The sequence below is a fragment of the Pelodiscus sinensis genome, chromosome 1 (genome assembly GCF_049634645.1).
Source record: "Pelodiscus sinensis isolate JC-2024 chromosome 1, ASM4963464v1, whole genome shotgun sequence".
NCBI lineage: Eukaryota > Metazoa > Chordata > Testudines > Trionychidae > Pelodiscus > Pelodiscus sinensis.
In genome coordinates this window covers 301,621,347-301,637,065 of record NC_134711.1, presented here as the reverse complement: position 1 = coordinate 301,637,065, position 15,719 = coordinate 301,621,347, and the positions used below count along the sequence as shown (strand labels likewise).

General features: G+C 40.9%; 1 protein-coding gene across 1 annotated transcript in view; it reads right to left on the bottom strand.

The window, feature by feature from the left end:
* ATP8A2 (ATPase phospholipid transporting 8A2) overlaps positions 1–15,719 on the bottom strand; it is a 558,954-nt gene that overhangs the window by 487,156 nt on the left and 56,079 nt on the right. The window contains exons 8-15 of the mRNA XM_014581486.3: positions 13,618–13,745; positions 12,336–12,447; positions 10,986–11,151; positions 8,159–8,286; positions 6,463–6,540; positions 3,700–3,788; positions 2,256–2,300; positions 587–662 (exon numbers count right to left, since the gene is read on the bottom strand). Of these exons, the coding sequence (XP_014436972.2) occupies positions 587–662; positions 2,256–2,300; positions 3,700–3,788; positions 6,463–6,540; positions 8,159–8,286; positions 10,986–11,151; positions 12,336–12,447; positions 13,618–13,745 (822 nt within the window). The remainder of the gene's footprint in view (positions 1–586; positions 663–2,255; positions 2,301–3,699; positions 3,789–6,462; positions 6,541–8,158; positions 8,287–10,985; positions 11,152–12,335; positions 12,448–13,617; positions 13,746–15,719) is intronic.

The following is a 15,719-nucleotide window of genomic DNA, read 5'->3' as shown; positions in this document are numbered from 1 at the left end:
ATTTCTTTAGTATTTCTATATTCTGTAGAATGCACCAGTAGTAACAGGTGACATGATGATACATACTTGAGTAAAACTGTCAGTGACCTTCCATCCCAGGGAAAGCAGACAGAAAGACCTAACATATTTTTGAGGGTATGTCTACACTACAGTTTTTCAGGAAAAACAGCCATTTTTCCGGAAAAACTACACTTACATCCATGCTGCAATTGCGTTCTTTCAACAAAGAGTCAAAAGAATGCAGGGGTTTTTCTGACAGTGGTAAACATCTTTCTATGAGGAAGAAGCCTTTTTCTGAAAGAACTCTTTTGGGAAAAGGCATATGTGGATGGAGAAGAAGGGTTTTTTTGAAAGAAGAGGCCTCCAGGAAAAAGCACAGGTGTCCTGGTGGCTACTCCGTCCATAGTAATCACAACTTAAATGTGAGATAGCATCCAATCAATGTGGACGCTATCTTTCAAAAAAGCAGATCGCTTTTTCAATGCACTTTTCACTCTCTTTCAGAAGACCTCTTCTGGAAAGAAGCCTGCAGTCCAGACATAGCCTGAGAGACCTAAGTTCAATAATATTTGAGAACAAGCCTTACGTGGTCATTTTCAATATTCTGCAACAGCCTTGGGTCATCAAATTCACATGATTCACTGGTGGAAGGAGGTAACTGGCTATGGAGCAAGAAAAGGGGTCATTACATTTAACATTGCAGTGGCAACATTATTCCATTATTAACATATAGACTTTCTCAGAAAACATTTAAGGCACAGCATCAATTTTTTTTAAATCACATTTCTGTGTAAAAACATATTCTCATATTATTGTTACAAGTAGCACCTAATATTACTGCAAGAGAAAGAGAAAAGCAGGATAAAACTCTTATCTTTATTTTCAGTTTATTATATTAATTTTACACAATTTGTCAGTCAGCATTTTCACGCTTTCTCCTGTATAGTCAGTGCTCCCTTTCTTTGGGTCTTTCACACATCAACAGAAGAAATAAAAATGTTTTAAAAAACAAAAAATATGGCTGTAAAACCACAAATATTGATAGGGGAACCAGGACTTACGTAGTATCAAATATTACTTTTAAATTTATTTGAAATACATGGATTTGGTTTGAAACAGACTAGATTTCAAATTGACTGTGTTCCTTTAAATTAGGTTGCTCTGTTTAATTTAAAAGTTTTGACTTTGACAGTCTCAAAGTGTATCATTTTTCTCTCTCAATCTCTACCCTGCTCCATCTATCTTTCCAACAGTCCCTTTGGGAATCTTTCATATCCTAAAACCAGTCTGAACTTTTCAAGTTGTTCTGTAAGATCATACTTCTGCAGTTGAATGATGCTAAGATAGCAGAGCACTGTCCAGAATGCTTTCAGTAAAGAACCCTTCATGGTATTGACTGGGAAAGATTGTGTTGAGTCAAGATATAGCATTCCCTCCTCTCTTGTAGGTAATACTGTGTTAACTTATGTGTATGACAGTAGCACCAAGGGAGGGCATATCAGAGAGATGGAAAGGAGCAATAGCAAGGGACAATAGCTAAAAGAAGCACACAAAGGTGGTTGAGGGAAAAAACTTGTAGTAAAAGGGGAAAAAAGAGGAAAAGATGCAGAAGGAAGGAAGGAAGGAAGGAAGGAAGGAAGGAAGGAAGGAAGGAAGGAAACATACATACATACATACATGAGGGAGGGGGAAAGAAATAGGAAGTGAGCAAGGAGATGAGCAAGATGGTGGAATAATGATGGCAAAGAAATGCAGAGAGGAAAAAACGAGAGACAGAACAGAAAATAGAGAGGCAGAGACAGAAAATCCACCCCACCAAAAGTAGCACCTAACCCCTTATGTTTGTTAGACAGGAAGTGCTGCTTCTTTCCTTTACTGCTCCTGTACGTATGTAGGAAGCTGTACTATACGGAAGCTTCACCCCAATTGTGTCTGTGGCTACACATGCTATCTGGGATGTGAAGCACTGAGTTAACATCTCCCATCCAGTTTCACCCCACTCACTCCCAGGTTAGTCCTATCCACTTTGGGAGCTGTATTAACTGGCCACAAGGTCTCAGGCAAAATCTAAGTTCCATCTTTGCACCTTTACTGTAAGTGTATATGTGAGGCAGACAACTTATGAGTAACTAGATACCTTGGGCTTTTCATTTCTGGCTCTAAAATTTGGACAATCTTTCATGTATATGGTGTTAGCTATGTGTTGGCTCTCTTCCTTTGTATAGGCCAAACTAGTTCCAGTCCGTGAGCATTACCTGAAGTCTTCTGATGAGCGTTCTCTTTCCAACTCTGGAAAGTGACTAAAAAAAAAGAAAAGGTATAATTATTGGCTAGTTTGATTAAAAAAGGGGAGTACATGGCAACACAGAGCTACGGGATTTAAAAAATCAGGTTTGAACACCAACATCCTAGAAAAATGTTCAGTATTTGTAGCAATGATTTAACCTTCCTCCTTCCAAAGACTAACATTAAAGTACAGTACCTTGAAACATATCCTGAAAGGCCATTTCGGATAGGACCTTAAACACTGAAAAAAATTCCTGCTTTCCACAGATATTAAGAGAGAGATTTTTAAGGAATCAGAAGGCTAAGGACAAGCCCTAAAATACTAATAACAGGGGGGTCTAATTTTACAAGAAATTACCATGACAACATGTGCAAATGGCTCAGATAGGCAATTCATATCAGACCATGTAAAGTATCATCAATTTTTAGGAGAAGCAAACCAGAATATGAATTAATTATATATACAGAAGATTCCAGTCTTCTGCACGGATTTGCAGGAACTAGAAACCAAATTGATTCTTTGTATTACAATTTAATTTACAATTTAAATCAGACATCATAAAAACAAAACGTGATTAACTTTTCTGATGGAGTTTTACCAGACAAAAGAATGAAGAACTGGTCACTCAGGGCTACATCAGTGGTGGGCAACCTGTCACCTGAAAGATGCATACAGCCCAGTGGGGCTCTATGTGTGACCCATGAGACATTTTGTTTACAGTTGCCAGATTCTGCTGCTTTTTGGCCGCGTAGGGTTTTTTTCCCTACCAGCATTACAAAAGTGACACACATTAAAGCAAGGGCATGTGAAGTAAGGTGAGTGTTAATTGCACACATATTAAGAGAGTTATGAGCTCCTTCTGAATCCAATCTAAGTGCTGCTACAGTTCAATCAGCACACTCCACAAATTTTTAGTATGCAAGTGCAGTTAGCACCTAACCTGGGAGACCATTTTGGTTACGGCAATCTGGCAGCCCACTGAGATGAAAAGAGGGCCATTCATGTGGCCCACTCACTAATCTCACTGGCCTAAATCTTAGTTCAACTGAAATCAGTGAGTTTAGTTGGATAGGTATTGACCCAAAATTTGGTTCCAAGGAAAACCCTATGATAAAAGGCCTAAAACTCATTTAGCACCATTTGTTTCATTCTAACCAGGTAGGTAAGATGAAGAAGAGAATATCTTATTCAAAGAAACCCTTTTGCCAGCACATTTACATTATTTCCACCTTTGCACTCCATGATTCATGATGTAGGAAGAGCAAATAATTTATTTTATGGGCATAGTAGAAACTTTTAATTTTCCTCAATACAACCAAAATCTTAAATTTAACTTTGTTATAGAACAGAACAGAATAACAATTTGCAGAATACAATTATTAAGCTATGGAGTTTATAGAAATAATACCTACCCATATGTCACTCCAGCAATACTACATTTCTTGAAGTTCATAATATTGCATGTTAAAGTGCCTGTTTTATCAGAAAACAGGTATTTTACCTAGAATACAAATGAAACAATTGTAGCAAGTTCACAAGATTAACTTGCATAGAAACACAGGACAAACAAAAGAAAAATACACATTAAATCAGGAAAATAATCATAAAGTATGCATATTTAGAAAATAGTACAGGCCAATGCAAACTTGTTGTAGTTTGTAAAAAATTGTCAGTTCTATTTTATAAAAGCTATAGGCACATTTTCAGGAAAATATTTAAAATATGAGTTAATATTGGTAATACATTCCCTCTAAAAACAAGTAGGAACCAGATCCTTGGTGGGTATAAATTGTTAGAACTTCACTAGAGTCAGTGGAGCATTGCTGATTTACATCAGCTAAAGCTATAGAGCTAGAATTTTAAAAAGAGAGTCTGTACATTTTCAGTTCAGACTCCACCACCAACTTTAATTCAAAACAATATTGCAGGAGGTGCTGTGAACTGTAAATCCCTGCATCACTTACAGGCTGGAGACTAATATCTCCTCTTGCCATGAGTCAGAGAACACAATATCCCATTGCTCATTTTCCAAATATCTGATATTCTAAAACAGACTTTAATAAAAACTGAGGGTAACACTTTAGACCAAGCTGTGCCCTCAAACATACTGAAATAGCTCCTACGGAAATGAATGGGAAGAACACTGTGACTGAATGTACTACTCTTTTAAACTTTTCACCCAGTGATAATCTTTGTACAAAACATGCTTTCAGAGGTATTATCTGAAAACTAACAACTCACCGGTCAATATCATGATGAAATGTGTGTGGCAACATTATATGTTAAGTTATGAACATAAGCTGAAATGATGATAGAAATGTGTTTATCAAACAAGTCTGGGGAAGGGGTAAGCCTTTTATCAAAGACAAATGACAAGCTGACATCTCTAGTCAGGTGTCATCAAAGTTAACCACAAATCAAATGGCCATTCTTTGGCAACAAAGGCAAGTAGGGACAGAACAATCTGCATTTTAACAAACAAAAACATGGACTCTCTTTCACCACCACTCTCCATGTCTCCCTCCTGTAGTGAGAAGGAATTTTATCCTAGAGGTAACTCTCAGGAAGAGAGAGAGGACTATAAAAGAGAGAGCCAAAAACACCTTGGCTACGTCTATATTGGCAAGATTTTGTGCAACTACTCTTTAACGCAAGAGTGTTTGCATTAGAGTATTTGAGTAAGAGAGCATCTACACTGGCATGTGCCTTTGTGCAAAAGCACATCTTTTGTGCAAAAGCATCTGTGCCAGTGTAGACGTTCTCTTCCGCAAGAAAGCTCTGATGGCCATTTTAGCCATCGGGCTTTCTTGCACAAGAAATTAATGTTGCCTGTCTACACTGGCCTCTTGCGCAAGAACAGTTGCGCAAGAGGGCTTATCCCTGAGCGGGAGTGTCAGAGTATTTGTGCAAGAAGCACTGATTCTATACATTAGAACGTCAGTGTTCTTGCGCAAGAACTCGCGGCCAGTGTAGACAGGTGGCAAGATTTTGCACAAAAGCACCTGCTTTTGTGCAAAATCTTGCCAATGTAGACATAGCCCTCAGGTATTCTTTCTTTCTTTCTTTCTTTCTTTCTTTCTTTCTTTCTTTCTTTCTTTCTTTCTTTCTTTCTTTCTTTCTTTCTTTCTTTCACCTAAGATGACAAAAGCACCAGCCATTTGACTTTTAGAGGGATATTAACATGAAAATCTGGCAAGCAATGTTACTGGAAACACCTGGCACAGATTTTATCTAGAACCAAGTGTATCTCGTTAAGTTTTAGTCACTAGAAAGTACTTTATCTTTATTTCTCTTGTAGCCATTTCTGACTTTTTTGCTTCCAGGACAGGGCTGGACAGTGCAGAACACATGCTTTTGGAAAAATTCACGACAGTGTGTCGTTGGGTCACCCTGCAAGTGGTAACCAAGACTAGTGTGAGCCAGAGTGTGACTAGAGTGTTGATAGCAGGCTGCAGCTATACACAGATACTTAGGCTGTGGCCTATATGCTGCTTGACTGTTCTGAAGGGCCCAGGCTGGAAGTTACAGCAACAAAGAACTGGGAGGCACTGAAGGCTATAGGGCAGATGGTGACAACTCCTCACTGGTCTGGAGTGAATCCCAGAATATGACAAACATACACATTTCAGGGCAGAATTCGGCCCTTCAAAGGAGGAAAGATGGTCTTTGGTTCAGGCACTAAATTGGAAACAGGAGATTTGGGTTCAAACAGTCTTACTAAAAGTCAAGAATTAAGTGACCTTGGACAAGTCACTTAATCTTACTGCAAAAGTGGTGAGGAGTCCTGTGGCACCTTATAGACTAATCGAAGTGTTGGAGCATAAGCTTTCGTGGGCAAAGACCCAATTCGTCATGCATCTGACGAAGTGGGTCTTTGCCCACGAAAGTTTATGCTCCAACACTTCGGTTAGTCTATAAGGTGCCACAGGACTCCTCACCACTTTTGCAGATTCAGACTAACACAGCTACCCCTCTGATACTTAATCTTACTGTGCGATTCAATTATTTACTTGTAAAATGGGGCTTCCCTCTCTCAAGGTCATATATTATATCCAGGTTGACAAGAGAAAAGCTTATAATTATTGTAAGAAAATAGTTGCCTTTGCACGGTGCCTTTTCATGCATTTCTCCTAAATTACATGACAGTTATGACTTTCCCAATGCGATTCTCTCACCTGCCCAAGCTCCTCATTAAGGTTTGAAGTTCTGGCCATTGCAGGCGTGTCTGTTTCTTGATAGTACATATCCATGTCCTGAAAAAAAAGTGAAACTAAGATGCACAGTTTATTAAACTTTTTAAGTCTTTACAGACCACATACTGCATTTGCTGCCCACACCACTGGGAGAGCAGCTGCCAAGACAAAGCAGAATATGGTTCTTTAGAAAACAACAGTTTGTCTCTCAAATGTGTCTGTGTATTAGACATCTTGGAAATGACACCTATGGGGGGAAAAAAAACACTGGCATCTCTTTGGGCTGTATGTTCAGCCCAATGAACAAAAAGGATTAGGAGTCTTAACACAGGGAAAATTCTTTTACCTGACATCAATAATTCTACACAGAAGACAAACAGTTAAAGTCACTAAACTACTTTAGTTTAGTCTTCACAAATTAAAAAAAAAAGAAGAAAAAAAGCTCACCTACACTATAACCAATTGTTTATATCACTGCATTTAATAGAATACATTGCAAAAATAACTATTACATATGCCGGTAAGCCAAGAAGCAATTTTCCAGATGACTCTGCTTGGAAATGATTCAGTTACACTCACATACATTTATTTTGCCTGTGAGATTTTTAACTCCATCTCGGCTTATTTTTTTAAAGGTCTTCTACAGTCATGTTAAAGCCCTGAGGTTATAGACATGCACAATCCCATGCAGACACACGTGATACATTTTCCCCGACATTACACCTTCCATCCTCCAGGCACATCAGAGTACATCATCTTTATGACAAAGATACTGAATGGGAATCCGTATGAAAACTACCAGTTCAATTTCTTACCTGATCAGAGAAATCATTATTTAGTGACATGAGCCATCCCCAAAGCCCCAACTCACATTCTGTGGGCAAACATTGCAGCTCAAGCATCAGCAGAGTGAAAGAAACCTGACTATGTTTTAATTTTACAGGCTATGTCTGCACTACTCTGTTGCATCCAGGGAACACGTCTGATCTTCCGACATTTTTTTTGGAAGAGCAGACATATTTTTTCAGCATCCCTGTAAACCTCATTTTACCAGGAAGAAGGGATGTTCCAAAAAAGGGGTTTTTTTTTCTGACATTTGGCCCAGAGTAGATGGGCCAAATGTTGAAAAAGCCTCTTCCGAAAAAAAAAGCAGAAAAAGAAATTTACGTAGCTTTTTCCGGAAGAACAGTGTAGTGTAGACATAGCCACAGTGGCCTCCAGGGCTCCGGATAGGATAACAGAAAAATGATAAGATACTGTTGTTTTTCACTCTGCTGAATCTTAAGGAACCTATGAGTTGCAGAAGAGTCTACACCTGTTTGTCAAAAGTTTCAGGAAGATGACACTATTTGTACACACTTATTTTGTGTTTATAAGGGTTCCCAGTACCTAAAAGCACTAAAAGCTTCTTGTATTCTAAAGGAAGCTTAGAAACTAAAGAATTGGATGGCCCTCATACAGGAAAACTTTTTATGGGAAAATGGTGTTTTCAATCCCAAGTAGAATGGACCAATAAACTACTATGGAGCAGATTCACGGAACTATTAATTGGACTTGCCAAAGGCAATAACTAAAGAGACAATGTCAAAAAGGTGACACATTTATTTTCAAGGTTTTTACACCAATGCAACATCCAACCCCTCAATTTATTAAACAACTTTTCATTCTTGCTACTTACCCAGTTTATAAAAAGAGCCTGAGTAAACTTGACGACTTCCAGAGTCACCAGCAGACTGATGGGAATGAGGTTGTTGTACAAGATTATGAATGTCAGCAAATTATATCCAAAATTGACAGAAAGCTCTTCTGTGGACCAAAAGGTATAGGATAAGGTCAATAATGAGGCATGTGTTTGTATTCAATTATCATGCATATTTACAGTGCTAATACTATGGTCCATTCCCATTTTAAACCTTTGGCATAAACAGATGAACAATTATTTTCTCCCTACAAAACAGACCTTTCCAATTTATTGAAAGGGGCTAGATTGTGTCTACCTTCGTCCTCCTACACAGAAGCCAAGCAAAATCTTGCCTCTTGTTTTCCTGGTACCCAAGGTTTCAATGCAGAAAGTAATGTTTGCTTTCTAACTAAACTAAGGGCATGTCTTCACTAGCCATACTGTAGACTGGCGCTCTGGCATTCAATGTAGCAGGTGTAGTATAGACCCTTAAATCAAATGCTGAGGGCAGCTCCAGTCAGCTCTCAGTCGCGAGGAGTAAGGAAGCCACAGTGGGGATGACGTCAAGCTTGGCTTAAGGTAAGCTGACTCCAGCTATGTAGAATATGTAGTTGGGGTTGTGTACCTTAAACTAAGCTGCCAGATCTAGTGTAGACCCTGGCCTAAATTAAATCAAGGTCATGGCCCTGCCCCATTCTACCCAAATAAATCCACAGAAGTAATTAATACAACTGAGCTTAAGAAAAATAGTCATTTAAGAGTATGGGACGAATCCTGGGAAGAATCCAGACAAATGAATTGGAAAAATATTGAAGAGGCAAAAGTGAGAGCCATAAATGAGCACTCCTGAATTCTTAGAAGATTTGAAATCTAGTTTAATTTTTAATGGCTCAGTATTCATACCAGACTGAAACAAAACTGGGTTCAAATGCTTCTGAATTTAGGAGTGTTTAAAATCCAGATCTGGATAAGAATTTTCTGCAGCTTGATCAATCTCTAAGGAAAACCAGAGGCAAGCTTAATGGGAAAAGCAACTTTTTTTCTACCCAGACATTAGTGAGAATTAGGCACTCTGGTTAGGCACTGAAGCTTGAAGGTTTGATTCTGAAAGAAAAAAGTGTACTCCCCTTTTTGTGACAATAAGAAATAATGACTGGTGCTATGCATGTAACTCATGAGAGTGCTTTGAAAATGCACGTGAGACAATGCTTGTGGGACATATCTTGACTCCAGTTATATCTGTTTTTCAGGATGATACTACATTAATTTTAGTAAAGTTATTCTCAATTTACACCATCTTGTGAGATTAGACCCTATAACTCTTGAGTACTCTCCGTTAGAAACTATGCTTCATTTGTTTCTCTTCATCATTGTTTCCTCTAGTCACTTACATATCTTGTGTTTCATATTTTTCCTGTATAGAATTATTATTAAATCTTGCAACGCTATATTTAAGAAAACACATTCTGGTAACAGTAACCATGATTAAAATGGAAAGAACATGACTGCCATAATCGGAAGTCAATGTTGGTTCAATGTCTTGAGATCTGTATGGCCTCCTTGAAGACTAAATCTTTTTCAGTAAGATTACCATAACTGCAGTTCATCTGAAACAGCACAGCACAGCCATTGCCAGCAGTTTTACCACTACCAGTAAAAAGGAAGCAAAAAGGGAGCAAAAAGGAAGTAAAATGGAGCTCTTAAATAAAACATAGACTTATAGGATCAGAATTTTGCAATAATAAAATTACCCCTGTCTATTGTAAGCCAGAACAGCCTACTCCAGCAAATACAAAGACACTGTGTGAACATTAATCTTCAGATGTTCATGTAGGTGAAATCATCATCTCCAAACTATAGATGGGCTAACTAATATACAGAGGAGCAGAGTTATACCTTGGATTGTATAAATCAGCATTAAATTAAATTAAAGTCAATGGAGTTATGACCAGTGTCCCCTCTAAGATGGGTGGCAGCACAGCTTCACAGGTAGTTAATCAGCCCTGCCCAGTCACTGAGCACAACGCAGGGAGCCCTGAGGCTCTGACTGGGCGGGGCTGATTAATCCCCTGTGAAGGGAACACTGGTTATGACACTTTATACCAGTGGTCCCCAACTTTTTGTGGCTGCCGGGAGCCCAGGGGTGACGCCACTCACGCGCCACGCTTCCGGGGGTGGGGCCATGCATGCGCCCCGCTTCCAGGGGCGGGGGGCCGCCCACGCGCCCTGAGCCCAGGGCCGGCACCGCGCATGTGCCACGTGCTCGGGGAAGGGGCCGCCCATGTGCCACGCGCCCAGGGTTGGCACCATGCATGTGCCGCGCGATGAGGGCAGGGCCAGCCCAGATGTTTCGACGGGCGCACATAAATGCCCCGGCCTCTGTTTGTCAAAGGCTGGAGAAGGATGGCAGGAGGCAATTTGCTTGATCATTGTCTTCGGTCCACCCCCTCTGGGGCACCTGGCACTGGCCACTGTCGGCAGACAGGATACTGGCTAGATGGACCTTTGGTTTGACCCAGGATGGCCATTCTTATGTTCTTACACACAAACATGCCTTTTTATTTTTGCCTGTTGCCTCGCAGCATTCTCAAACCTTAACATACCTCAGCAGAACATTCACGGGCAAGCTGGGCTCCACAGCCTGTTATTAGAATACATTGTCAAATAAAATTAGCTTCTGGCTTTGATTTTTATTTATGGGATTCCCTTATCCTTTTATTTCTCAAAGATGAATGGCCTGGCATGCTCTGTAGAACCCCCAACCTTTATAAGCGCTCATTGTTTGAACACACAGACAATAAACCACTTGCAATCAAACTCTCACCATTTGAGCCAAGGTACCAGATGACTTCACCATGTGTTCTGTTCCATAGTAAGGCACCTACAGAACTCACAAGGGCCATGACCAGAAGGATGCAGAACAAAACCAGAATCTGCATGTTTGTCACCTTCTCCACATTTGATCTCTTCAAAGGTGCTTTCGTTGAATTCTGGGGGGAAAAAGCAGAAACAGCCTTTGGAATTGGATTAAATATGGCAATAGAAATACTGCTACATACAGTATTGTACAAAAGGTCGGGACTGTTCTCTTTAGGTCTTTTGTACATAGTTAGTTCCCAGAGTCTTAAAACTAGCTTTAGCTATTTTGTTCTCAAACTCCATTCCTAGCCAGTTAAATAGTTTATTTATGCACAGTCTATGACTAGGGCCGCTCTGAACTGTTGTGGTATTGGTATTATTTTTACACACACACACACACACACACACACACACACACACACACACACCTCTCTTGTGATTTAGAAATAGAGAACATGTGGTTATGATCAATTTCTTCTGGGGACTCAGCATTCTCCCTCCATCCTATTCACCCACACCAATGGCCAAGGCAGGTAAAAAACAGGGCCATGTCCCTGCCTCTGGCTGTCTGAGAGTCTAGCTCCCAGTTACCACCTTCATGAGAAAGTGGTGATTGCAATATTCTCTAGTTTCTTCCCAGGGAAGGGCCTAAATAGAAAAATGCTCTTTAAATTATGATTTTTAATGACCTTCACATTTAATTCTGCCTCCGGTAGCAGGGTTTGAGCTATCAGCCTCCCCTGCATTTGGGTGGTGGCACTCAGGCTGTCAGCCCTCCTCCCTCTCAGGTGGCAAGGCTCAGGTTTCTGTGAATTATTGTTTATTAACCAGGGCCTTTGTGACTTTTACAAACCATGACAAAATCTTGACCCTAATCATGTTTAAAATGTATGCCGTAAGCTCTTCCAAGAAGGTACTAAGTGCACATACTGTACCCAGCATGATGGAGTACCAATTTCACTCAGGGCTCCTGGAGGCTACTCTATTACAAATATAGCTTTCTACAATATACGGAGATATTCCTGTCTCATAGAGCTGGAAGGGACCTTGAGAGATCATCAAGTCAAGTCCAGTCCCCTGCCATCATGGCAGGACCAAGTACCATCTCTGGCAGATTTGCCCCACATCCCTAAACATCCCCTTGAAGAACTGAACTCACAACCCTGAGTTTAAGCAGGCCAATTCTCAAACCACGATCCCTCCCCCCCCCCTTTCTTTTGCTTAATCAACTCATAAGGACAGGCAGAATAAATACAAAGCCCAAGAATACTGATTTTCTCAAAACACACGAGATAGTTTTTCCAATCTATTTTACCTGCATGAGTTTTGTGTCATGTCCTGTGTATACAACGATTCCCAGGACCCACTGAGTGTTTCTAAGCTGTGCACCTCTCAGCAAGATCTGATCAGGTCCAATGGGAACCGGACTAGATGCCAAGAACAAAGGAAAAAAATAAGTACAAATATTTTAAGTGATTTTGAAGATCCTGGCTGTTGACTCTAAGCACCATGTGCCCGAGGACAGGGAGTGAGAGACTTCACACGCTCCCCAAGCCCCCAGGCAAATCAGGGCGTGGGGGTGGAGGAAGTGTGCAAAGTATTCCCCTGCCTTGCTCCCATCCTGCAGGGAGCATGTAGCACTTCTAAACATTGTGGGCTCCTTGCAGGTCGGGGGCAGGGCGGGAGAAGACTTTGTGTGTGTCCCCTGCCACCAGGCTCTGAGTGGCCTGAGGGCAGAGGGAGCACGCGAAGTCTCCTCCCACTCTGCAAGGGTCATGGCACTTCTAAGCACTATGGGCTCCTTGCAGTTTGGGGGCAGGGCAGGAGGAGATTTTGCATGCTTGCTCCTACCCCCAAGTCCTGCTTGGCCTGGGAGTGGGGAGAGCATGCAAAGTCTCCTCCTACCACCAGGGGTAGAACAGCTGGTGGTTCTCTCCCGGAGGGTTGGGGGCAAAGACTTCACACTCTCCCACATCCCTAGATCAATCACGGTCTGTGGACAGGGAAGCACAGAAATGTCTTCGCCCCACCCTTTCTTCCTGAGTCCCTGCCCCTTCCAGGGCGGCCCAGGGCCACTTCAAAAATTATTTATGAAGTGGCCTCTGGTCAAAAACTATTGCCCACCCTTGCTTTAGTTTCCATAAAATGAGCATATTAACACTTCCCCCTTTTTTAAAATTACTTTAATTTCTATGGTTTATAAGACTTGAATTTATAGATTTGAAGTATGAAACGTTTTCCTTTCGGAATTACAAGAGGGATTTAAATCACCTTAAAAACAAATCGCACCTATAAATTCAACTAGGAAGAGGCTATCCTTTCTCCCATAATAAACAATATTAATTTGTAAGGGAGGAACTAGAACACGGTCTTCAAGTTCCAAAACTCACAGGCCTCTACCACTGAAGGCAAAGAATATCCATTGAAGTCAATAGGCCTACACCATTTTATACACACTGATCATCCAGCCCAGACCCCAGTAAGCAATCACCCACTTTATGTTCTTTCCAAGCTGCTAGAGAGGGCAAGGTGTACACATACACATAAGACATATTTCTTAATAGATGACAATTGTAGTTATCCAGTAAAGTTGATACCTTTGGCCATCTAAGCGCAAGTTTCCAATGAAGTCATAGAGGTGACGGTTGGGGCCTTCACATTCTATCTTCCCCGTCACTTTCATCAAGTCTTCTCCTGACTGCAGACTAGCAGTTTGAGTCAACCCCTGCAAGAGACCAACCCAGAAGAGATGTCTGTCAAATCAACTTTTCTTAGTTCAATTTTCCACATCTTCTTCTACAATGGATCCTAATGAATAAGAGACATAAGCATCACTTAGTACATTGACTTAGTACTCAAGAATCTTTTGCTACTTATGGGATTCAAGGGCTCTTTATATGCCCCACAAACATTTTTTTTACTTAATAAGGGACAGATATTGCTTGCATGATTGCCCAAGGCAGTAAAGTGGCATAAGGCTGCCTCCACAACCATTCATAGCACTGGATGGAAAACAGGCTTCAAAAGGATGTTATGCTTTCCCCCCTCCCCATGATGCAATGGGCAGGAAGGTGTGAGAAGGAATAAGAGATGAGAGCAGCTTTGGTTCTGCCCTTTCTCTACCCCACGCAGTGCAATGTAGCTTATTGACACACATATGCTAAATCACACTCCTGAGACAATGCACAATCCTCTGCCCTTGCCTGGGGCTGACTGCTACCTCCCCACAGAATAAATTCCAAATCCAGAAAGGATCACTGTGATCTAATCTGGCCCTCTGTGTAACATAGGCAATAATTCCTAGAGCATCTCTTTTATGAAAATATCTGATCCTGACAAACTATTCTGGATGCCAAACTGGTGGACTCTTGTCCCCAGAACTGGGGAACTGAATCCAGCTCCTTTGTAGCTAGTGAAGCTGACTGTATTTCTGGGCCCCTGGGCTATGGGGTTGGGGGAAGGCTTCATGCTGGAACAGTCAGCCTGCAGTGATGCCTGGACCATGCCATCCCCACCTCCCAAACACACTGGCCTTCGTAGGTGTCCAGAGTACACAGTGCAGGGTTCTGGAGCATGTTATGCAGCACTCCCATAGCGATTTAAAGGATCTGGTGCTCTAGCAGCTGGGAGCCTGGGCCCTTTAGAATTGCTGGGCCCTGAGGCAATTGCCCTTTTTGCCCTCCCCTCCATCAGCGGGCCTGTTAGTAGCTCCCCTATCCTATTGCATTCAGTGCAGACTATACACACAGCCAAGAATTGAACTTGGTGCATTAATTTATTGGACGCTCAGTATAAGATTTATCATAAGTATCACTAGTCCTGTCCTAACATGCAATTTTCTGAAATTTAGAAACCACAAGCCTGATTCTTCACCTCTTTTTATCTAATGTCATAAGTTACTCTTTAGCAAAAGAAGTGGGAAGGGAGTGTAAATCACCACCATATACCCATTTTCCATCCTGTTTGCTCAAGTGAGACTCCACATTGCAAGGCAGTTAGAGAATTGGGTCCATGTTTTTTAATGCAGACACACAGATAAATAAAATCTGCAGAGGATTCTGTCCCACACTGTCCTCGGTATCAGACTTGTAGTTATGACCTATATTTTCTCATACAAAATTAAAATGCAGACAAATATAAAGGTTTTCAAATATAGGTTATAATCATATTTTAAAATTCAGATCCAGATTCGTTCTTTTAACTCTGTATCTCGGGGGGGAAAAAAGTATTTTAACAAATCTTTTTCTGGACATCCACTTGCACCTGTGCTACTCATGAAGAATTTTAATAAAAATCTGAAAATTCCAAGATCTGAAAAATCAATTCCTTAAGCAGCGTTGGAAATACTAGGCTGAACTCAGATGCCTGCCATAGGGGAAGGGCAGACTAAAGAAAGCAGTCCAGCGTGTTCAAAAATGAAACCTGCATCTCTTTTAAATAAAGATCAGTGCCAACAAAAGTGGATCTCTACTTTGGACAGCTCAGTTCCAACCCTAATCACTAACAGTGTGCCATAATCAAATCACAGCATTTCAAATGCACTTGTCATGGCTTATTGTACTTGAAACCCAGAATTCAACCTACCTTTGATAGTCCCTTTAGTGAACCATAATGGTTTCTTTGATTTGTTACGCATCTGGCACTGAAGTATACAAGTTTCCAAGTGCTGCTTTGATCCTGTCAGGGGTATGCTGTAATT